The following is a 25,596-nucleotide window of genomic DNA, read 5'->3' on the forward strand; positions in this document are numbered from 1 at the left end:
GCTCACATTCTTCCTCTTGGCTCCCTGTCAGGGGCTGCTCTGATATGCCTTCCTGCTGATTAATCTCAGGCTGTTCCTCTCGGTTGTCTGATGAAACCTGAGGCATTATCAGGGAGGAAGGCATTGCCAGAGAGGAAGGTCCTGGGGAGGAAGGCATTCCCAGTTCCTCCTCCTCATCTTCCGAGTCCTCTTCCTCAAACAGCACAGGCTTGGGAATCGGAGCCACAACAAATAAATATATAAAAAAACAAACTGCTAGAGGTATGTAGTAGAAATGGTTGGCATGGGGAGCCTACTTACTAAGGGAGTATACATCTAACAGAACGCTACAGTATTCTTTTTCATAACTGACTTAGGCCAACTTAGATTTTTCTGAGGAGATGTAAAATCAATAATTATGGGTGTCTGTCTTATAAGAATTGTGGGACCAGAGTCATTCTTGGAAATAATAGCATGGGAACCAGTACATTACTTTGCAACTTGATCTCCCATCTCTTTTTAAATTAAGGTTTAAAAAGACAAGCAAAAAGTCATATGGCTGCGTAATCTAGTGGGTGCCATGGAAATAGAGATAGTCCTCAACTTATTATCATAATGGCATCCATAAAATTCATTAATTAATTCATTAATTTTCATGACCATCATAAATCAAGGCACCTATGTGACCAACTCAGGTTTTTTGCTCCAATCATTAAGCTAACAGCATGGTCATAAAGCAAATCCATTCATTCCTGTTGGCTTTTGTGCTGGACAGAAATCATCAAAAAAATGTCACAAATCATGGTCACATGACTGGAATGAGGTAATTGATTGTAAAAGTGAGCCAGTTGACAAGCACTTGAAATAAGATCATGTGACTGCAGGGACAGGGTTGCTACCATTGGAACTCTGGAATTGGGTTGTAAGTAACTGTTGGGAAAGGTCCATTGTAACTTTGAACAGTTACCAAGCAACTAGTCATTAAACAATCATTTAATCCTTTACACATAAATATCCCCAGGGAACATATTGGAGCACCTATACTTACCATGACCTCTTGGAAGCATCATTTGGAACAGACAGTAATTGGTAGGCAATTATATTCTCAGTTGTGTTAACTGTTTTGGTAATAATGGTGTTATAATATATAATGGTGCCTTTTCTTAGATAGAATAAAAGTAAATTTTTTTAAAAAATTACTCTGAAACAAAATCTGCTTTGTGATTTATTTCTTTTTTTGAAACTCAGCCAAAACAGGAATCACATAAAAATTACTGCTGTTCCACCAAATTAGATTTTTGGATATATATTTTAATTGGAGTCCATAAGTCAAATTCTTGATATTTTTTTAAAAAGATGAACAATACAAATTGCAGATACTTTGTAGAGAGAGCTCAGTTCAAAAGAAGTGTTTATACACAGATAAAGTTGCTAACAAATAATATGTCATGATAATAAGACTTTTTTTTCTTCAGTAATTTCACATTTTGCAAACTACACTGCTGGGAAATTAAGTGAAGTATTTATCTATTCTATTTTTACACTGACAAATCTATGTAAACGACCAGGGTGCCTAACAGAAACAAAGCAAGTGTATGTAAAAAAGAAGTCTCTGCTCTAAATCAGCTATACAGCATCTTCAAAGACAATATATTACCCTTGTTCAGAATGCTCATTTCCACATGAGTATTCTTTTTAATGGAGAAGACTTCAATTTATGTTTAAGAACAAATAAACTGTAGTACTTTGACAGCCATTCACACTTAACTCTTTGCGTTAAACCAACAGCATTATTTTTAACAAACATCCATTGTTATGACAATGTCTCAAGCAGAATTTATGAGAAATGAAATTATGTTTCCAAGGAGATAGCATTTACTATAATGGAGAGTAGATCCTAGAAAATGGCCCCTTTTACAGCAGCTCAGAACAGAGCCACAAAAGCAATTGATTGGTCTTGGCATTTAGTCTTATATCAGCTGTGTCATCCATTGCTTCAGGAGTGAGAACACTAATCTAAAGTGACATTTCTGTTCTGGCGGGCATTTCTGCCCTGATGAAAGCAATTACTTCATTCTTAAATGATAATTTGCAGGAGTTTCAACCACTTTAATTGATAAGTTTTTGTTCTGAGAAGTTCAATTGTGAAGTGATTAGCTGATTTTGTAAATAGAAATTTAAGGTGTGAAATGTACAATTTGCCCCCAAGATAAAAGTTCTTCTTAACTAGGTAGTTTTATTAAGGAGAGCAGACAGTTCTCTGCTGTTTTTAAGTTGCCAACTGAAAGATTGAGAGAATAAGGAAAAAAATATAGTACCATTTGTATTCCGTTGAACAATTATTATTGTGATACAGTTGATAACAATTTAAGTGATGATTGGACCAAGAATACGGTAAGTATGTATACAAATAAGAATATAGTGTATTGCTAAAGTCTGTCATGTTTTTTTTTTTTCTGGAAAGAACTCGACATTCCTTTGAGTATTAACATCTCAAATATAAACTTTAAAGATTTGCAAAATCTTCTTGCTACGTGCACATATTTGACACAGTTTTTTTTCTTTATGGATGTAACGGTATCCGGTTTTGTATTTAATGTGTCAAATAGGAAATATAAAGTAAAAATGAAGGTCAAACTGATTTAGCACATCAAACAGTTTTTGTCAGCCAAGCTTAATATATCCTGAGTTTGTGGAACAAATGAAATTTTGCTGCTGTGTTACACTTTGCTTCCAAACAACCATTACAACTGGTTTTATATATTGTGTGATCATCAGAGCATCAAACAGTGCATCTCTACTGACGTGTTGCAGTGATGATCTACAGCAGCAATCTGCCATTTATATAAGGACAAAATGTGCATCTATATTTAGTTGTGAAATTGGCCTATTATACTCTTGATGTTTACAGAGGCTAACATAAATTAATGATGACAGCTATGAGTAGTGCATTAGTTAAGCAGCAGAGTTTTTACCTTGAACTTGAAGGTTCCAAGTTTAACTTCCAGCACATATTCTAGACAGCTTTATTTGCACATTAAGGCATTTTTCTCAGACAGGTTTAAAGAAATTATGTTCTGCTATAAATAACAGCATTTACTGTTTGTTTACATATTTGCCTAAATTTTACATTTGTCAAAAGTGATATAGTATGGGAAAAATATTCATTCATACCCATTCAAAGCATTTACTGAGGCATAGGACACATTCCGGTTTGTCCTATAACTGCCCTGAAAAGTTTGGTGGAGCAACATAGTTTGTTAGATTTTATTTTATTTCTTGATGCTTTAAACTGCTAATCCACAAATGTTGTCATGCAGTTCATGTCAAAAGTAGTACAGATTCTGTTGCAACCATATATTCTACTGTTAACTCTGACCGGAGATCTGACAAGTAAGCAGGTGTTCAAAGGAATGCAAGTTAAAATGATGAAATCTTTGATGAATTTTTAATGGCTGAATTTTTAATATAGACCTCCTTTCAGTCTGCATTTCACATTAATTGATAACTAGTACAGCTCTGCAGTGCTAGATTCTTCTAAGCAAAGCAAACAAATCTATTGTTTATTTGTCTGTCTGTCTATCTATCTACCCACCTACCTACCTATCATCAGTTTCTCCTCAGGTCTTTGTTGTTCTTTCTTTGTAGAAGAATTATGAAAGGTTTTGAGTTCCTTCTTTTCAAGAAACAGGATTTATTTTATTATGACAAAAAGTCATTTTTATTAAAGATAAATATTGCATCAATATTTGAGCACTTGTATCCAAATCTTTTTCCTAGTCAGAAATCTAAAGGAATGTCAATATTAGGAAGTGGTAAGAAAACTAACAATAGTCTAATAAACTCTGGATAGATAGATGATAGATAGAAGGATGGATGGATGGATGGATGGATGGATGGATGGATGGATAGATGAGAGGGAGAGAGAAAGAGAAAATGGCATTATTTCTTTATGGCTTTGAAGAGCCAGCTGTTTCAGAAAATATCAGGCATTACTCCTGTCAGTTGAGAGTCTTTTTTCTTTTTCTTTTTAAAGTGGAAGACAGATACAGAATCTTCATACAGACCTGTGATGGTGGTAGTATATGGTTCATGTTTCCTATTCCCTCAGTAAGATAGGCACCTGGTTTTTAATGCTACATTACCAATGTAGAAGCTCAGGTGCTGTGCTTGTAGGAGTAACTTTATTGACGAACAGTAGCTTTGTGCAGTTTTGAATGTATGTTTTGCTTTGATGAAGATTAATGCAAAGTAACTTCCGAAGCTGATTTGCAGTTCAGGATACCGCTCCCCACTTTAAAAAAAGCAGTGCCCATCTTGCTTTTTATGTCTTACCTGGGAATTTTACTTGGCAAAAGAAGATACCATGCATGTGGAAAAGCCACTTATGTCTTGCAAAACTTTTGGACAAGTCTTCAGAGTACTGTGAAGCACTTTGATAAAGACTTTGATAAAAAGCATTCTGTGGTCTCTGGATGTGTCACATTCCATAAACTCTCTGACACTAAACATTTCTTTGAGCAAAGTCCCAGTACTTTGGAAGTAACCAGAGAGAAGTGAGCAATCCACATATCCCTTTCCTAATTTTTCTCTTTGTTTTCTTTTTTAAAAAAATATTCAATTTCTCTGTTTCTGTATGATCCTCTATACAAAAGATTGGGAAGCAGCCAAGGTGATTAGTGCTGTAAAAGAAAACACACACCATGGGGGCTACTCTTGCAACTCTCTTACCTGAAAGTTAGAGGACAAGAAGTAGTGGGTCTGGCTGCTGTCATCAGCTTTCTATGCCTGTTAATAGTAGCTAATGCAAATGGATACTAGATTAATGTACAAGCCGTGTCATTCTCCCTGCCTTATGCCATTATATCATAGTCTGAACAACCTTTCAGCCTCTAGGGCCTTATTTTATGGTTATAGTCCTCCAAGCCAATCACTATTTATTACAAGTACAGTGCTGCCACTACAAAAGACTTGGTAAGATGTGTGTAATGAGGTAGGGTGATACTTTTCATTTCAGGAATAAAAGTAAAGAAATGTTGAATGTTTTCTAAAGTGAAGAAGCAGCAGTCTGAAATAAAATGTTAAATAGAATATTAAAAAGGCAGCGTTAGCACGATTGTGGTAGTGCAGAAATTGTAGCATAACAATTGTAATGAGCATAGCAGCTATAATGATATGCAAGAGTCTGCTTTTAAAAAATGAGTCTCCTAAAGGGTGAAATTGAGTTAAAATTGGTTTGCTTATATATGGGAACATAATCATTTGCAGGGGGTCAAATGTCATGACATACTCGTTTGCATCAGATGTTAGGATGAAGGCAGGTAAGCATGGCACATATGCAATGACATGGCCATTGTCATTTTGGCATAACTGCAACTTGCTGAAGACTGGACTGGGAAAATGTAAAGGCTATGGAACACTTGAGAATAAAGCCTGTTAAATTCCATGGCTCTTGCTTCAGAAATGGTTAAAACTGAACTACCTGTAAAAATTAGAGTCCAGGCTAACATGCATCAAGCAAGCTATACATATTTCCTACTTAGAGTAGTGCAGATGACTGTTTTATAGAAAAGAGAAACTATTAAAAGAGAGGATGATGTTACCTATTTAAACTTGTCCAGTTCTCGCAATTGTATAGACAAAAGATGATTTCATCTATTAGGATTGTGTTAGAAGTGGTTATTTTTAATTTGTTCATAAGTAAGAGTTTGAATTAAGTGGTGAGTTGACCAACTCTGAAGATGACATCAAATTATTATGAATTATTCAAACAAAAAAAGGATAATGAAGATTTCTTGCAGTTATAGAAATGGAGTTAAAATGTTATAATAGTTCAGTGATAACAAATTTAAAATGTCACAAAGTGACAGACATAAAACAGGAAATTTCTGAATTCAGATATACTGAGATGGGATCCGGGCTAGTTATGATTAATCAGAAAGGGGTTTTCCCAAAAAATCAGAAAAAATCTTGTTGCACCTTTTCTGACTAGCAAATTTTATTAAAGACATAAAGTAAAGGTTATGATTCTTTGCCACCATCTCACTAACATGACTATTGTCCTAAAATGGTATTTGGGCAGGATAATGAGAGCTCAATGAAAATCTCTTGTGTAACCATATTAAGAATATTGCTTATAGTTCAGGTTGCCACACCTCAAAAATTGGGAAACACAGAGAGGAAAAAGTATTAAGCATTTTAAAATGGTTATTTAACGGATAAATATTTAAGGTAGAACATGGTAGGGATATATAAACCTGTTCTGTCTTGCCTTTCCTCTTTCCGAAAAGGTGAAAGAGTACACACACACACAAACACAGGCAGGCAAGCTGGCTCGGACTTCACAGAGTTAATTCTTTGGAACTGATAATATTCTTGGCATTCCACCACGTCCTGTCTGCCAAGTTCGAACTGATAGCAAATAAAATTTTACTCACAGAAAATGACAAGGCAGTCCACAAAGAAAATCTGAAGTAAGGTAAACTTTGTCCCGTACAAAGTTTCAGGAGAAAAACACACCCACTTTTATCCCCTGTGGGATGTGGCTCAATGACTCAGCTCACTCTCTGATCCTCCCACGCCTCCTATGTTGCTGCTCACGTTTCTCCCTACGACGCTGCTTAGGATCGAGCCAACACTCTTCCAATTTACTCCCTGTCAGAGGCTGCTCTGATATGCCTTCCTCCTGATTAATCTCAGGCTGTTCCTCTCAGTTGTCTGATGGAACCTGAGGCATTACCAGCGAGGAAGGTCCTGGGAGGAAGGCATTGCCAGAGAGGAAGGTCCTGGGGAGGAAGGCATTCCCAGTTCCTCCTCCTCATCTTCCAGGTCCTCTTCCTCTGACAGCATAGGCTTGGGAATCGGGGCCACAACATAAACCTATGCATGATATTGTATAGATAAAAGAAAATCTTTCTTCATAGAAAGTATGTTTAGTATTTGTAATTTGTTGTTTTATAATTTAGAAGAATTTTAAAAGGTGATGACATTAATTCATGGACAGTGGAATTATTAATTATAATGATTACATAGTACTTCCAGTAATGGAGGCAATAGGTTTCTAACACTAATTGCTGGAGCAAGTAAGTTGTTTAGAGTCTTCCTTGTGGGCCTTTGTTGAGGTAATTCCCCGTTAGGAGAATGAGCGCATACAGGGAGACGTAGTGAGAGTAGTGTTTGAATAATACACAAATAGCACACCGATACACTGTACAGTAAAAGTAGGTTTTTACTGCAAATAAACTTTTAAGCACTGTCCAAACAAGCAGTCCAAATCAATGCACAGTTAAAGCAGTCAGTGTTCAATCCAGGGATAATTCCAATATCGAAGTCCAGTATCAAAACAGTTCAGTAACAGACTTACATCAAATCCAAGAATAACAGTCAATAAGGAAAAATGGAGGAATGGCAACTCTTTCCAACAGAAGGAAACAGAGATTCACTCACAATCTCTTCTGAGACTTCCTGAGACTAAACAACCCAGGTTTCTGGTTCCATCTTATGGCCATTTGCAAAACTACACCCAATTACAGTTTTTGCATGCTCTTAAAGAGACAGTATTAAAATGTCTATCCTGGTTTATATATTTTCAACCCAAATAGCTGTTAGGTAACTTATATTCCTAACATTCTCCCCTTTTGGGTAGGACAATATATACAACCTTACATTCTAAGTCCATAGTCCTCACAGCACGCCTTATGCTTTATAGAGCCTTCGGCCTTTGTAAAATAAACTGCTATATTGTTTTCTGACATACAGTATTCCAGCTTAATCATCTTACTTTGCACACATTGTCTCACATTTAAATATCTTAAATCTGCTTGTTTTGAACTTTGCTTTAAATCTTTCTGGAAGTAAAAACCTACATTTAATGTACAGTGTATCTGTGTGCTGTGTGCGTATTATTAAAACACTACTCTCAATACGTCTCCCTGTATGCGCTCATTCTCCTAATGGGGAATTAAACAACCTTCCATGGGCTACTGTGGGAAACATAGAACTAAGATATCATAGGGCTGGAAGGGACTCTGGAGTTCTTCATACCATCTCAAACAAATGGTTGTCCAATATTCTCTTGAATGAATATTTATGTGTGTGTGTGTGTGTGTGTGTGTGTGTGTGTGTGTGTGTATGTATATGTATATGTATGTATGTATGTAAGTATGTATGTACCATGTTTCTCACATAATAAGGCCGGGCCTTATTTTTTTTTGACCCCCGAAAAAATGGCTAGGCCGTCTTTTCGGGGGTGACTTAATTCCCCCCCCTTGCATCCTCGGGTGGGTGGGTGGGCGGACGGCGACAGCTTGGATGTTCGGGAGACCTTCGGGTTTGGGCCACTGTTGCTTTCCCTTCTCCCTTGCTGCCCCTTCTCCCTTGCTGCCCCTTCTCCCTTGCTGCCGTGGCGTTAGAGCAACGCCGCAGCGTTTGGTGCAGCCACGTGCGGCCAGTCAGGCCTCCTCCCTGCAACCGGAGCCCTGAGGAGACACTTGGCTTCAGGCGCTCCCGTCTTCCCTTTGCTTTCGAAGGTAAAGCGAATTATTTTACAATTTAGCCTCCCCACGTGGGGTTGGGCTGCCTTTTAGACAGGCAGGGGAGGCTTTGTAAAATAATTCGCTTTACCTTCGAAAGCAAAGGGAAGACGGGAGCGCCTGAAGCCAAGTGTCTCCTCAGGGCTCCGGTTGCAGGGAGAAGCCCTGACTGGCCGCACGTGGCTGCACCAAATGCCTAACGCCGTGGCAGCAAGGGAGAAGGGAAAGCAATGGTGGAAGGTTTCCCGATATGAAGTGCCCCACCAACGCAGGCAGCAACATATCCGGGCATGCAACAAAAGTACTTCCTATGGGCAAGCCCCCCCGCCATTTCCCCCCCATTTTGCATGTTTAATATGGGCCTTAATTTGGGGGGAGGGGCTTAATTTGATTTTATGCCAATAAAACATGGTGGGGCTTCCTATTGGTGGAGGCCGTATTGTTGGAGAAACACGGTATATATATTTTCTTAAGTTTTCACGGGTATTTACATGTATGGTATTCAGCTTTGTTCGGGTATTTTCCCACGTCATTGTAGTTGTGCTTTTAAAGTTGTAGCAACGTTTCTGCAGAATCTCATCTGCTATCATCAGGCTTCTGTATTGAATACAGAATACATGAATACAATACAGAAGCCTGATGATGGCAGATGAGATTCTGCTGAAACGTTGCTACAACTTTAAAAGCACAACTACAATGACGTGGGAAAATACCCGAACAAAGCTGAATAACATACATACATACATACATACATACATACATACATACATACATACATATATTTTTTGTAGATTTTTCATGGGTACAGGTATGTAGGTCTAGGTGTGTTTGGGTCTTTTCCCATGTAAGATTAAGAGTATCTTGGCAACATTCCGGCATGGTCCCACTTGCCATCCTCAGGCTGGTGCTTTCGGCTTCGTGCCAGTGCAAGCAGATAGAAGCCGAAAGCACCATCCTGAGGATGGCGAGTGGGAGCTCGCCGAAACGTTGCCAAGATACTCTTAATCTTACACGGGAAAAGACCCGAACACATCTAGACATACATACATACATACATACATACATGTTTTCTGAGGTTTTCGCGGGTATTTGTATGTGGATCTTTGGTTATTCGGGTTTTCTCCCACGTAAAATTGGAAGTATCTTGGTGATGTTTCGACGAAGTCTCATTCATCATCTTCAGGCTTGTGTCTTCGGCTTTGTGCTTTTCGGAGTAATGTGTGCTTGCAGCTGCTTCTTCCTTTTAACTGCTAGTGGGGGTGTGACTTGATTGGGTGGGGACTTGGCTGTGTTCTGATTGGGTGGGGGTGTGTTCTCATTGTTTGGGGTTTTGGCTGTGTTCTGATTGGTTGGGGGGTTGGCTGTGTTCTGATTGGGTGGGGGTGTGTTCTGTTCAGATGGGGGCTTGGTTGTGCTCCGGTTAGTCTTAGTTGCTGGAGGATTTGAGCTGGTGAGCTGTGATCCTGTTGTTTGGCTTCGCGTTCGTGGTCATGCCACATTTTTATGGTGGGCGTCCGTTCGCTTCATGTATGGGTCGGAGGGGTTTGAAGCTGGTAGTGATGCAGCTGCGGTACGGCTTCTGGTCCGTGGTCGTGTCTCATCATCTGTGTGGGTGTGAGTCTGCTTGCTACGTGGAAGTGTGGTGGTAGCATCTTGTGTGGCCCCCACAACCAAGCAGAACACAGCCAGACCCCCAACCAATGAGAACACCCCCCACCCAATCAGAACACAGCCAAGTCCCCACCCAATCAAGTCACACCCCCACTAGCAGTTAAAAGGAAGAAGCAGCTGCAAGCTCACATTACTCGAGAAGCACAAAGCCGAAGACACAAGCCTGAAGATGATGAATGAGACTTTTGTTGAAACGTCGCCAAGATACTTCCAATTTTACGCGGGAGAAAACCTGAATAACCAAATATATATATATATATATATATATATATATATATATATATATATATATATATATATATATATATATATATATATATATATATATATATATATATATGGTGTTCGGCTTGGTTCGGTATTTTCACGTCATTGTAGTTCTTTTAAAGTTGTAGCAACGTTTCAGCAGAATCTCATCTGCCATCATCAGGCTTCTGGTGAACAGAAGCCTGATGATGGCAGATGAGATTCTGCTGAAACGTTGCTACAACTTTAAAAGAACTACAATGACGGGAAAATACCAACCAAGCCGAACACCATACATGTAAGTACCAGCGAAAACTTAAGAAAACATATATATATATATATATATATATATATATATATATATATATATATATATATATATATATATATATATATATGGATCTTTGGTTATTCGGGTTTTCTCCGCGTAAGATTCAAAGTATCTAGGCAACGTTTGGCGAGGTCCCACTCGCCATCTTCAGGCTGGTGCTTTCGGCTTAGTGCCAGTGCAAGCAGTGTGTGACCGGAGCTGCCATCTCTATATATACAAGTGGTGGGGGATGGTGTGCTGGGCTGGTTGGCTGTGCTGCAGCCTCTTGATTGGTTGATGGAGTTGATGTTGGTATAATGGGCTGTGTAATGGCCTTTTGTTGTAGAGATATCCTGGATCTTGTGCTGTCATCTCCTGGGTCGTTAGCCTCTTGTGTTTTAACGGCTTGGGTAATGGGTTGTGTGATGGGCTTGTGAGTTCTTTTGTTGTGGTATCCTGGGTCTTGCGTTGTAATCTCCTGGGTCGTTTGTGTTTTGATCTCTTTTCGATTAGCCTCCTGTGTAGTAACAGCTTGGGTAATGGGTTGTGTGATGACCTTGTGAGATTTATTGCTGTGGTATCCTTGGTCTTGTGCTGTGATATCCTGGGTCATTTGCTGTGTTGTGACTTCTTGAGTTCTTGAGGTGTAATTTCTTGAGTTTTCTGATGTGATGTCCTGAGCGGGTGGCTGTGATGTAGCATTTTGGGTTTTTAATATGGCTTTGAGTTTGGGGTCTGGGTCTGTGTTCGTTTGGCTTGAGTTCGTGGTCGTGCCACAACTTCATGGTGGGGTCAGTTCGCTTCATGTATGGTTCAGAGGAGTTTGAAGTGGGTAGTGATGCAGCTGCAGTGCGGCTTCTGGTCTGTGGTCGTGTCTCATCTTCTGTGTGGGTGTGAGTCTGATTTTTACGTGGAAGTGTGGTGGTGGCATCTTGTGTGGCCCTCATGGGTGTGGGTCTGGTGTCATTTATCATGATGGGTACTCGTCTGTTCATGAGGGCGGGTTTCCAAATGGCTGGTAAGCGGGAGGTGTCATCTCTTTTATTCATGCTGTGTGGGCGTTTTTCTATCTCTATGGCTTCTCTGATTATTCTGCTGCTGTGGTGTTCAGTTTTGGCGATAGTTCTGGTATTTTTAAGGTCAATCTCATGTCCTGTGGCTTTGAGGTGTTGGACCAGGGAGGAGGTTGGTTCTTCTTTTTGATTGAGTTCTTATGTTCTTCAACGCGTGCACTTATTCTTCTGTTAGTTTGTCCAATGTATGTGGTGAGGCAGGCAGTGCAGGGGATTTCATATACTCCTTGGTTTTCTAACTCGATTTTGTCTTTAGGGTTTCTTAGGATGGTGGATATTTTTCTGTTTGTGCAGAATGCTGTTTTAATGTTGTGTTTTTGGAGGATCTTGCTGATTTTGTCTGTAGTGCCTTTTATATATGGGAGGAGGGCTTTGCCGTTCTCTTGTTCTCTGTCTTGGATTTTGGTTGGGGTTTCTTTTTGGATTAGGTGGGTGATCTTCTTTCTTTGAAATCCATTGGCTGTTAGTACGTTGGTGAGAGTGTTTAGTTCGGTTTTTAGGTGTTGTTCATCGGCTAAGCATTTTGTTCTGGAGATGAGTGTCTCAGCTACGGAATTGATCTGTGCTGGGTGGTGGTGTGAGAGTGCGTGTAGATAGCGGTTTGCACTAAGCCGAAAGCACCAGCCTGAAGATGGCGAGTGGGACCTCGCCGAAGCGTTGCCTAGATACTTTGAATCTTACGCGGGAGAAAACCCGAATAACCAAAGATCCACATACAAATACCCATGAGAACCTCAGAAAACAAATATATATATATATATATATATATATATATATATATATATATATATATATATATAGATAGATAGATAGATAGATAGATAGATAGATAGATAGATAGATAGATAGATAGATATAGATATAGATATAGATATAGATATAGATATAGATATAGATTAGATATAGATATAGATATAGATATAGATATAGATATAGATATAGATGATATAGATAGAGATAGAGATAGAGATAGAGATAGAGATATATACATATATACATATATATGTATATATCAATCATTTGGAAGCCTGCACTCACAAACAAAAAATCTCCACACCACAAGCCAGGCAAACACCTGGGCACAAACAGATCCCCCTGATACCTCCAGCTCAAACACACCCCAACCAGGCACCCAGATGAAACCCAGCTTCCTAACTAATGATAGCCGTCCATTTACCCGAAGCCAAGCTGCACTAAAGGCCTCCATTAAAGCAACACAATGCTGCCAGCCAATCAAGATACAAAAAGAGCCAAAAACAGACAGAAGATATTAGAGACACCAATCAAGCAGAACACAGCAAACTCCGAGACCAATAAACACAGACCAAGACTCCCAACCAATCAGGATGAAGAAAAACCATTCTGGCACAGCAATAGGCTGCCCCAAATTCAAATCTGAAACTACTGTAAAAGTCTGACTCACAGACGGACACAATACAGAAGCCTGATGATGGCAGATGAGATTCTGCTGAAACGTTGCTACAACTTTAAAAGAACTACAATGACGTGGGAAAATACCCGAACCAAGCCGAACACCATACATATATAGATATATACATATATATATATATACACACACACACACACACACACACACAAATATATTTGTTTTCTTAAGTTTTTGCGGGTACTTACATGTATGGTATTCAGCTATGTTCGGGTATTTTCCCACGTCATTATAGTTATGCTTTTAAAGTTGTAGCAACGTTTTGGCAGAATCTCATCTGCCATCATCAGGCTTCTGTATTATGTTCAATACAATACTGTATTGTGTTCATAGAACACAAGTTTTGGAATGGAAATGTGTTTTCAACCAGGACATTTTAACCCTAGCGAGGTGCTATTCATGACATATTGGCTGTTCCAGTCTTAGACTGTATGAATTACTCGAGCCAGATTGTAATTCTTGGAAGGCCAGCCAAAACTCTAAAAGTGATCTCAGCTACTGAAACTGTAATGATTGTCCAGCAATATTTCCAAGCTTTGCAGTTGTTGTTTTAGTGAAACTCCAGCCCATTCAGGCAAAATATTTAGTCCCGTCATGGATCTGGAATACCACATTAATTAACATTCCTTCTGAATGGGTTACAGATCCAATTGGTAAAGCCCTGGTCCAATCCTGCTCATTTTTATTTCTACCTGAATTTTTTTATGTAAATATTTCAGAAAATTGCCCTCTGGGATTTAGTCTAGTACGGCATATATAAGAATAAATGGATTACTAATGATGCTCATTACAATGAAACTTTCATATATAACACACATACACACCCCTATGGAGATTCTCAGTCATTCAGGTCATGGTTGCCCCAAAGGTGCTTTCTCAAAAGAAAACTGGACTTTCTTTGTTTTTCCTTGAAGACATTTCACTTCTCATCCAGGAAGCTTCTTCAGTTCTGACTGAATGGTGGAGAATGGAAGGGTTTATCTTCCTTGCAATCATCTGGTCATTAGCATTCTGTCTGAGAGTCGTTGAACACTTGGAGTTTCATTGCTGTCCTCAAGGTCACCTGAATAGGGAAAATGGGTGTGGTGTGAATCAGAGGTGGTATTCAGCAGGTTCCAGTAGCGGAAATTTTGAGTAGTCCAGAGAACCGGCAAATACCACCTCTTACTGGAGATTTTACAGTATCTTTCCCCTGCCACATACACCAAGCCACGTCCACAGAACCGGTAGTGAAAATGTGCCCACTTCTTAAAAACGCTATCCACTGCCATAGCTGAACCTCTAAGCATAATCTTTGAAAAATCTTTCAGGACCAGCTCCTTTCCAAAACTATGGTCACAAGCCACGGTCATCCCCATTTTCAAAAAAGGGAGACCCCAGCCTAGTTGAAAATTACAGACCAATCTCCTTATGCTGCGTCACCTATAAACTCATGGAATCAATTATTAGCCAATCCATTATCCTCCACTTAGAGACAAACAACCTGCTCTCTAATAAACAATTTGGTTTCAGGAAAAAACTATCCTGTAATCTGCAACTCTTACACTGCAAAAACATATGGACTACACAACTCCGTCAGGGCAAAACAATAGATGCAATCTACATAGACTTCTGTAAAGCCTTTGATTCAGTAGTACACGACAAACTACTCCTAAAAATAAAATCTTATGGTATCTCTGGCCAACTACATAACTGGATAGAAGCATTCCTGTCAAACAGACAACAAATGGTCAAAATTGGGAGTGTCCTATCAAATTCTGTACCTGTCAATAGTGGTTTCCCCCAAGGCAGTGTTCTAGGACCAACTCTCTTCATACTCTACATAAATGACCTCTGTGATCATATTAAGAGCAACTGTGTTCTCTTCGCTGATAATGTAAAGCTGTTCAATACCACAGACAATACTGCTACCCTTCAAAAAGACCTTGACTATGTATCAGAATGGTCAAACAAATGGCAAGTTCAAATCTCAACAAATAAATGCTCTGTCTTACATATTGGCAAAAAAAAATCAGAAAATAAAATACAGGCTGAATAGTCAAGACCTTGTTGATGATCCAAGCTCTGTAAAGGACCTTGGAATACTCATCTCTAATGATCCAAGTGCTAGAGCCCACTGTAACTACATAGCCAAAAAGGCATTAAGAGTTGTTAACCTAATCCTACGTAGCTTTTTCTCTGGTAATATCACACTACTAACTAGAGCATACAAAACATTTGCTAGACCAATATTCCAATACAGCTCATCAGTCTGGAACCCACATTACGTATCTGATATTAGCACAGTTGAGAAAGTCCAGAAATAGTTCACAAGAAGAGTTCTCCACTCCTCTACTCATTGTAGAATACCTTATGCCACCAGACTTGAAATTCTAGACCTAGAAAACCTTGAATTACTCCGTCTTCGGTCTGATCTAAGTATGGTATATAAAACCATACATTGCAATGATTTACCTGTCAGTGAATACTTCAGCTTCAACCATAACTACACAAGAGCACACAATAGATACAAACTCAAGGTTAACCACACCAAACTTGATTGCAGGAAATACGACTTCATCAACAGAGTGGTCAGTGTCTGGAATACTCTACCTCAGGGGTCCCCAACCACCGGTCCGGTGCCGTCCGTGGAACAAGTCCTACCGGGTCGCTGGTTTGCTGGCGCCGCCATCTTTTTGATGAAAAAGTGCTTCCGGTGAGCTTTTCCGGTAGAAAGCTCACCGGAAGCACTTTTCATCAAAAAAGATAACAGCGCCAGCGCTTCGGTGAGCTTTTCCGGAGAAAGCCATTTCTACCCGGAAAAGCTCACGGAAGCATGCCGCCATCTTTTTGATGAAAAAGTGCTTCCGGTGAGGTCGCCGGAAGCATTTTTTTATCAAAAAAAGATGGCAGCGCCCAGCTGATGCCGGTACCGGGCCGCGGCGCCCAGCTGATGCCGGTACCGGGCCGCGGCATAAAAAAGGTTGGGGATCACTGCTCTACCTGACTCTGTGGTTTCTTCCCCAAACCCCAAAAACTTTAACCTTAGACTTTCTACTATTGACCTCGCCCCTTTCCTAAGAGGTCTGTAGGTGACGTGCATAAGCGCACCAACATACCTACTGTCCCTGTCCTTTTGTTTCTTTTATTTTTCTTATATGTACTCATTTCATGTATTCACAACTATGTATATACTTAAACCTATTATCTTGTAAATGATTGACAAATCAAAATAAAAAAATAAAATTTGAATCCCAATTGGAACTGCTGAAAGGACTGTGTTGTAAACAGGAGATAGATGGTATCTAGTTACCTTTTGAAAAAGCACCTTTGGGACATATATGCCTATAGCTTATGTATCCATATTTAAACAGTGCTTGCAGGGTGTATTTGTACAGTGACAAGGAATTGTGAAGAACAGTGGCTCTGCCAGAGAAAATACAGTACTAATGAATATCTTTCTCTCTTTCTTCCCCCAGTTTACAAGCCTTGAGAAAGGAAAAATCCCGAGATGCTGCTCGTTCTCGAAGAGGAAAAGAAAATTTTGAATTCTATGAGTTGGCCAAATTGTTGCCACTCCCTGCTGCCATTACCAGCCAGCTTGACAAGGCATCTATTATCCGATTAACAATTAGCTATTTGAAGATGAGGGACTTTGCTAATCAAGGGGATCCTCCGTGGAACCTGCGTATGGAAGGACCACCTCCCAACACATCAGTGAAAGGTATGAGGTTTGCATAGTGATAATACATGGAATGTGGCAGCCAAACTGATCTCTGAATTGAAATGTTTACCATCCTTTCTTTTTTCCCTGCATATCAAATCCTTTAAAGGGATACAAATATGGAAATCTGAGGTCTGCATGAGAAAGACACCATGTGAAGGTGAAATAAACTCTTATTCTCTTTATATTTTATTTTAACATGGACAACTAAGCACAACTAATGTTCTGGGAAAATTAGATGAGTTATGCATATTTATATAATTTAGGTCTTAGTCTAATTTTAAAACTGAGGAGATTGAGGAATGCTAATCCTGGTCTGATACAATGTTATGCACTACATGGTTACTCCGAATAAGTCCCATTGAGTTCAGTGGAGTTTATTCTGAGATAAGTTTGTATAATTGGTTGGATCTTTAGTGTCTTTAAAACTTGAAATAGTTAACTTTAAGTATGCTTAAATCTGTGTTGAACTATAGCTGTGAAATGGATTGTTTTGCATGATTATGAGAAAGAAAATAGCCCTGTTATGTTTTTTTTTCCTGTTTATTAAGTAGGCAGTACTCTTTTTGAGTGAAATGTAACCTTTTCTGTTATAAGAGTAGTAGTTTGGTAATATATTTTTGTCCAGAGAATTAACTGGGGTTATTTATTTTTCTGGCTGGTTTTGTTTTATTGTGTAATGAATTTGAAAGTAATTTCTTTAAAATTTAAGACATTAGCTTGAATATAAATAACATTTCACTCAAATCTGGTATTAGAAAGAGCTAACTGAATATAGCTCTATCATGATGCTTACGTTGAATTATAAGAAGCCAAACATTCAAGCTGCAGTATCGAACCATTACTTCTATGTCATTGTGTTTTACACTTTTTAATGAATTTTTTATATATATTACAACTGCTTAATTGTATATAAAAAAGTTCACTTGTTAACCGAAACAGGAATAAACCTGTATTAAATGGAGTTAAAAGTTCATTCCTGGATTCAAAAGATATCTGAATACAATAGTTACAAGCCAATTTTTTTTTACCTGATTGTCTTCTTAGACAAAAATGGTTTTTGCTTGGTACTCTCCACTTGCATTCTGTTATCAAAATTGGGAACTAAGCTCTGCAGTGTTTTGTAAAATTTGATTTACAATGGATCTTGGGAGAATTTGGGAAATGTTTCTTACCTTGCTCTTTGAGTCATGAGAGATGATATTAAAATGGATGAGTTTACCATTAAAACTGATTTCTAAATATAAACAAAATTATTTAATTTATTTATTTATTTTAATGATCAGGTTGTTAGGAAGGTATCTCCTAAGGTTATATTCATTTTTGAAGAATAATTTTAACCATGATATTAAAAAGTGTGTCATAAATGATAGTTTATCAACTGTATATACATGTACTTAATGGTGATTATATAGCTTAACATTTGAAAGCTGACTTCAGCATAATGTTACTTCGCCCTATAGAGGGAGTTTTAACTATAAAGGACAGTGGTGGCCTCTCTGTGGGCACGTGCACCGTCACCCCAGCCCAGCTCGTAGCATTTCTCCGTTACGTTTCTCACCATCATTTGCAGGATTTAAAAAAAATGCGTGAAACAGCATTCCACCTTCGTGGCAGTGCATTTGCTGTTGCTGCCCCTTGTGCAGCACAGTGAAATTTAGTGCACTTCACAATGAGGGAGACAGGGTCCCGTCCTCCTGCTGGAACCCATTACAGTGGAATGCTGCTCATTCTCATCTCCCAGATGTCAGATGTGATCCTGCTCATTCTCATCTCCCAGATGTCAGTTGCTTTTCCTACAGAGCTGCCTGTGTTGGGATGCCTGCCTCCCCACCAGCCAGCTGAGCTTCAGCACACTGGTCCTGGGCTCGTCAGCCTCTGGACATCAGATTCCCACCACGCACCACCAGTTCAGGGTTTTCTTCCCCCCTCCCCAGGGGGAAAAAGAGAGGGGAAAAAGAAAGAGAGAGAGAGAGAGAGAAACAGAGAGGCAGAGAGAGAGAACAAGGGAAGAAGGGAAAGAGAGAGGGGGGAAGAGAGAGGAGACAGAGAGACAGAGAGAGACACAGAGAGAGAGCAGGAGGGAAAGAGAGAGGGAAGGAAATAGAGAGGGGGAAGAGAGAAAGAAAGAGGGAGGGAAAGAGATATGGAGAGAGGGAAAGAGAGAGAGGGAGGGAAAGATTGAGAAAAACGAGGGGGAAAAAGAGAGGGAGGGAAAAAGAAATGATATTACAAAAGTTTTTCTTTTTTATTGTTGCTAAACATAATATTTCAAAAGCAGAAAAAAAAATAAAGAGGCATAAAAGTATATTTATCACATTTTTCTTAGAACAATTATCTGAACTCTGCATTGTTTTATCATTATTTCAGGTAGTAAAATCTCATTACTTAGGTTAAATTGCCGTGTTGGCACTTTTCCATAAATAAGTGGGTTTTGGGTTGGAGTTAGGGCTCTCGGTCTCTAAAAGGTTCACCATCACTGAGATAGGATGAACTCTTTAGGACCATTGTTTTCCTTATATTAGATACAGTGGAAAATTGCAAGGAAGGAATCATTTGTTTTTCTTTTCAATTAACTAGTATGTCATTAAACTTGAATTAAGCATTCTGATAAGTCTTAATTATGATTTATCTGAAGAAACAAGGATAATGTATCAGCTAGTTTGGAAAACAGAACAAAAAAGATATAGTTTTCTTTACCTCTATTTCTCTACCTGTTTGTGGTATGTGTGTTTGTGTGTGTGTATGTGCATTTGTATTTGCATGTTCATATGTGATAAAGCAGAGTGCTTGAAACCAGAGGTGGTATTCAGCAGGTTCTGACCAGTTCTGAAGAACCAGTAATGGAAATTTTGAGTCATTCAGAGAACTGGCAAATACCACCTCTAACTGGAGATTTTACAGAATCCTTCCCCTGGAGTGGGGTAGAAATGGATATTTTGCAATATCCTTCCCTTCGAGTGGGGTGGGAATGGATATTTTACAGTATCCTTCCCCTGCCATGCCCACCAAGCTACACCCACCAAGCCACGGGTGGGATTCTACCAGTTCGCACCTATTCGCTAGAATTGGTTGTTAACATTCTAAGCAGTTCGGAGAACCGGTTGTTAGAAGAAATTACTGGCCTAATCCTGTAAGGAAGGCAGGAAGGAAACATTCTGGTGTTGCTTACAGAAACTGCCTCTCCATTAACCCTTATTACATTCTTGGCAGGACTAGACTTCCTGTCTCAGGAACATCTCTGGAGTTTTTTCCCCCTCCTTTGCTGGTACTTTGCTTGTGTGGAGTGACCATTCAAAGTTACAATGGCACTGAAAAAAGTGACTTATAATCATTTTTCACACTTACGACTGTTGCAGCATCCCCACAGTCATGAGAGGCCAGGCGAGGAGATGCGTGCCTCGATGTGAGTGATATTGAGTTGCTCACACCCAGCCAATAACATGACCACCAAGCCATGTCCACCCAGTCACATGACCACCAAGCCATGACCACCACCTAAGCCACGCCCACGGAACCGGTTGTTAAAAATTTTGAATCCCACCCCTGCACCCAGCCATGCCATGCCACGCCCACCAAGCCACGCCCACAGAACCGGTAGTAATTTTTTTTGAATCCCACCAGTACTTGAAACATATAATTCTACATTTTAAGTGCAGCCATAATAGTCTAATAAGAAGAAATACTTTAATTTTATATAAAGAGGAAACATTTTATTGGTAATATAGGAAGCATAAAAGTTATCTATGGTCGTATATCCACTGATGCCATGTTCAATATACTGGTGTGAGCATAGAAAGAGTGCAATGAACTTTGAGAACATGCTCTTTCATTTGAAAAACCTGGTGCTAAAAGAAATAATGTGAATTATTCAACAAAAATATTTATTGGGATTTTGTGCCCCAATAGCTATATTACCTGTTTATTTCAATTTTATGTTTAGACAAAAGCTAGAGTTATTCCCACTGAAATGTAGGGTAAAATAAGATTATAGGACTGCTTTTATTGTGATTTTATTTTTTGTTTTTTAAAAAACCATAGCAAAAGTAGATATAACAGAAACCTGATAAAGTGAGGAGAAGCAGCCAATATTTTTAGCACTTGATATAAAACGTATCGGAGACCTAACAATCTAAAAATCTAAAAAGGCTATAGTTTCTACAGAACCCGTATTAAATTCAAAAATTCCTTACACCCTTTACAATGGATGCTACCTAGTTTCATGTTCTTCACCTAGGGCATGGCAACTGGCATAACAGATGACTGATAATCAGAGTTGGAAGGGACCTTGTAGGTCATCTAGTCCAACCCCCCACCCAAGCGGGAGACCCTACATCATTTCTGACAAATGGCAGTCCAATCTCTTCTTGAAAGTCTCAAGTGATGGCGCTCCCACAACTTCCAAGGGCAAGCTGTTCCATTGGTTGATTGTTCTCACTGTCAGAAAGTTTCTCCTTATTTCCAGGTTAAATCTCTCCTTGTTCAGTTTCCATCCATTATTCCTTGTCTAGCCTACAGATGTTTTAGAAAATAGCTTCCTCCCTATGGCAGCCCCTCAAATATTGGAAGACAACTATCATGTCTCCCCTGGTCCTTCTCTTTACTAGACTAGCCAAGCCCAGTTCCTGCAACCGTTCGTTGTATGTTTTAGCCTCCAGTCCCCTAATCATCCTGGTTGCTCTTCCCTGTACTTTTTCTAGAGTCTCAACATCTTTTTTATAATGTGGTGACCAAAACTGGATGCAGTACTCTAAGGTGTGGTCTTACTAAGGATTTACAGAGTGGTATTAGTACTTCACTTGATCTTGATTGTATCCCTCTGTTAATGCAACTTAGGATTGCATTAGCTTTTTTGGCTGCTGCTGCACACTGCTGGCTCATATTTAGCTGGTTGTCCACTAGGACTCCAAGATCCCTCTCACAGTTACTGCTATTGAGCCTGGTTTCACCCAGTCTATATGTGTACTTTTGGTTTTTCTTGCCTAAGTATAGGACTTTACTTTTCGCTACATTGAATTTCATTTTGTTAGATATGGCCCAGTGTTCCAGTCTGTCAAGATCCATCTGGATCTTGAGCCTATCTTCTTGGGTGTTAGCTATTCCCGACAGCTTAGTATCATCTGCAAATTTGGTAAGTTCTCCTTCTGTTCCCTCATCTAAGTAATTAATGAAGATATTGAAGAGTACTGGACCTAAGACGGAACCTTGTGGCACCCCACTGCTTACTTCCCTCCATGTAGATTTAGACCCATTAAGGACTACTCATTGAGTACGGTTTGCGAGCCAGTTGCGAGTCCATCTAGTGGTGGTGCTATCTATTCCACTTTTTTCTAGCTTACTAAGAAGTAGGTTGTGGTCTACTTTGTCGAATGCTTTGCTGAAATCTAAATATATTATGTCCATAGTATTTTGCTGGTCTACTAATTTAGTCACTGTGTAGAAGAATGAAATAAGATTGGTTTGGCATACTGAGACCACAGCTGAACAGGTTGCCAATACCTTATTTCAGCATAGCAACAGGTGGATGTCCAGATCAGCAGCTTGAATAGTGTCATTATTCAGATATATCATGTGCTGAAACTAGCTGGAGCCACCAGGTTTGTATAGGTAGTCCTCAATTTAGGGTTTATGACACAATTGAGCCCAAAATTTCCATTGCTAAGTAAGACATTTTTAAGTGAATTTTGGCCCATTTTATTACCTTTCTTGCCACAGTTATTAAGTAATTGCTGCATTGTTAAGTTAGTAACATAGTTTGGCTTTCCCAGTGAATTTGGCTTTCCCATTGACTTTTCTTGTCAGAAGATCTCAAAAGGCGATCACGTGACCCTGGGATAGTGGAACCATCATAAATATGAGTCAGTTGCCAAGAATTTTGCTCACATGATCATGGCGATGCTACAACCATCTTAAGCCTGAAAAACGATCATAAGTCCCTTTTTCAGCGCCATTGTAACTTCGAAGTATCACTAAATTAACAGCTATAAGTCAGACAGACAGATTAACAGAGTTGGAAGGGACCTTGTAGGTCTTCTAGTCCAACCCTCCATCCAAGCAGGAGACCCCACATCATTTCTGACAAATGGCAGTCCAGTCTCTTCTTGAAAGCTTCCAGGGATGAAACTCTCACAACTTCTGAAGGCAAGCTGTTCCATTGGTTATGGTTCTCACTGCCAGAAGATTTCTCCTTATTTCTCAGTTGAATCTCTCCTTGATCAGTTTTCCATCCATTATTCCTTGTCTGGCCTTTGAGTTCTTTGGAAAATAAGTTTGACCCCCTCCTCTCTGTGGCAACCCCTCAAAAATTGGAATGCCAGTATCATGTTTCTCTTGAGGACTACCTTTATCTACTGTTGCTTCTGGACATCCACCCATATTGCTTCACTCTCCACAATCTTTATCGGGGAAATTTAATGGAATTCAAGATTAGTTCAAGCCAGTGCAAGTTTTTGGGAGATCAGCTGAATTTCCCATGGAATGCTCTTGATTGGCCTTTATTCTAGTTCTTTTTATAAAGGGAGCTGCCAAGTGGGCAGTTGCTATTTTAGACAATAGTGATTTCACAATGGATAACTACTGTGCAACAATTTTACGTAGAAATTTAGAACTGCCTTTGATGACTCTGCTGGAAAAGCTAATGCTGAAGTAGGAGATTTGCTGAAAGCACCAAGGTAAGAGCAGAATATGGAAGAATATATATTGGAAATGTAATTGTATGCGAGGGATCATAGCTGGAATGACTTGGCCTTAGTAGATCAATTTTGGAAAGGTCTGACTAATGAATTGCAAGATAAGCTAGTTTGCAAGGGACACTGGACAACTATACAGAGAAAGACCTGAGACATTTGGGGAAATAGAAAGACAAGATGTTTAAGCCCTTTCAACATCCATTCCCTGTACTATTGGATGCATCTCACAATTGGGATCAATTAGAATCCCCATGTCGTTCATAGTGAACTAATACAGATGTCTGTATTCCTTTATAGAGCTACCTCAGGTCACTTAGCAATTGCCTACCCTGTTAAAATTTCTCCCTCTGACTTAGTTGTGAAATCCTGCAGCTCTGAAATTAAGGAACGTTGTTAATTTTTTTTAATTTTTCCATGTTCAAAGATTTGGGAAATAAAAAAACAAGCTTCAGAGATTCAAAAAATGCCATCTAGAAACCCAGATATCTAATACCAAGAAACAACATGTATTTTGCATATGTTTTTATATCTTCCAACCTGAGTTAAACATTTAGTTTTGCACTATTAGAATCAGGTGCAATCTCATTTTAATTTTTTATTAATAATAGTTACTGGATTGCAATTACCTTATCCGCTCAGACAATAGAACATACAATTCATGTTAAAACCATCAATTTACGTCTTCTCTGATCTAGTTCGATCCCTGAATATCTCTTCAGCTCATCATAAATGACCATATGGAAATCTTGAAGTTGTATTTAACTTCTTCCTTCATGTCCTCATTATCATGGATGGAATGGCTATCTACACATAATTCTCATATTCATTGAAATTAAGCAACTGCTGTTTATATCACCAAAGTGTCGACTGTAACAGGCACTAAGGCCCCATCATCATTCCTTTTAGGTCAACCCTCCTATAGTATCAATGAAATACTATCACTTTGTTGATATATTTACAAACAAGGACACTAACCTATTACTACATTTCTATGATTGTACTACTACCTTCGTTCTAGGAGCTGAGATCCTTAACAAGCCCAAGAGTTGGCTTGTTAGAAAGTTTCTTGATCACAACGTGCCTCTGTATCTACTTTCTTCGTAAAGAAAAAATAAAGGACCACTCCCATAAGAGTGGTCCCTGGTTTCTTCTGAACTCTGTTGGGATTATTACCCAATTCTCTTTATGTTTGATGTTTTGGAAGCTTCCAAAAGACTAGTACTTTGACTAAACTGTACTTACAGGACCCCGATAATTTGATCTATATAAAGGACAATCATGAATATTTCAGTAACTTTGACAGTGGTTCTAGGAAATTTGAGTATATAGAGATGCTATCCAGCTTTTGACTAGTTTCTTGTATTTATCAGATTCATGAGCAAGATATTTTCTGATATCTTGCATTCTTGTGCTCCATTTAAAAATATTTGATCTTTTTTCTGAAAATCAAGCAGCCCATAATAAACATGCCAGAAATGTTCTGGACTGCATGTTAACCTGAAAACAATATGCTTTTAATCTCCGTGCTTTGGGTATATAGAATTTCTTCCAATGGCATTCAGTTGGATCCCATTGAAATCTACTCTATCCTGAAAGTTCAAAGGGTTTCCAGTTATGTGCAGTATTGGTGAATGGGGCTGGGTGAGTTGGAGACATTAAAATATCTGCATTAGTTTTATAGCATAATTTGATGAATAGACCTGGCTTTTGATTTACGTTAAATATTCCAGTATTTAAAACAAGCCTTCCTGCCATATTTGCTATCTTCCCAAGTGTGATTTGGCTGAGCCCGTTAGGATACTCCCTTCCCTTACTTGAACAGCCATTTATAATTTTATTACTGATTTAAGTGTTAAGAATTTGATCTGTGTCTTGGTTGCTGTGAAACTTTTTATTAAGACTCCAAACTATTTATTGAGCAGAACTTCCAATACAAAAGTATGGGTA

At 39.0% G+C, this 25,596-nt stretch overlaps 1 protein-coding gene and 1 long non-coding RNA gene across 15 annotated transcripts in view; one reads left to right on the forward strand and one right to left on the reverse strand.

Moving 5' to 3' along the window:
- Window positions 1-25,596, forward strand: part of NPAS3 (neuronal PAS domain protein 3) — a 783,057-nt gene that overhangs the window by 272,876 nt on the left and 484,585 nt on the right. For 8 of the 14 annotated variants that reach the window (XM_087951821.1, XM_087951807.1, XM_087951809.1 and 5 more), the window contains 2 exons: window positions 16,716-16,960; window positions 17,070-17,120. In XM_087951821.1, the coding sequence (XP_087807947.1) occupies window positions 16,716-16,960; window positions 17,070-17,120 (296 nt within the window). The remainder of the gene's footprint in view (window positions 1-16,715; window positions 16,961-17,069; window positions 17,121-25,596) is intronic. The other 6 variants (XM_087951808.1, XM_087951817.1, XM_087951816.1 and 3 more) reach the window with 1 other exon arrangement.
- Window positions 1-25,596, reverse strand: part of LOC148133420 (uncharacterized) — a 356,457-nt gene that overhangs the window by 122,217 nt on the left and 208,644 nt on the right. The gene's annotated exons all lie outside the window — the stretch shown is intronic.

The sequence above is a fragment of the Notechis scutatus genome, chromosome 1 (genome assembly GCF_049901735.1).
Source record: "Notechis scutatus isolate UNSWTSFEM ecotype Mainland chromosome 1, rNotScu1.2, whole genome shotgun sequence".
Lineage (NCBI taxonomy): Eukaryota > Metazoa > Chordata > Lepidosauria > Squamata > Elapidae > Notechis > Notechis scutatus.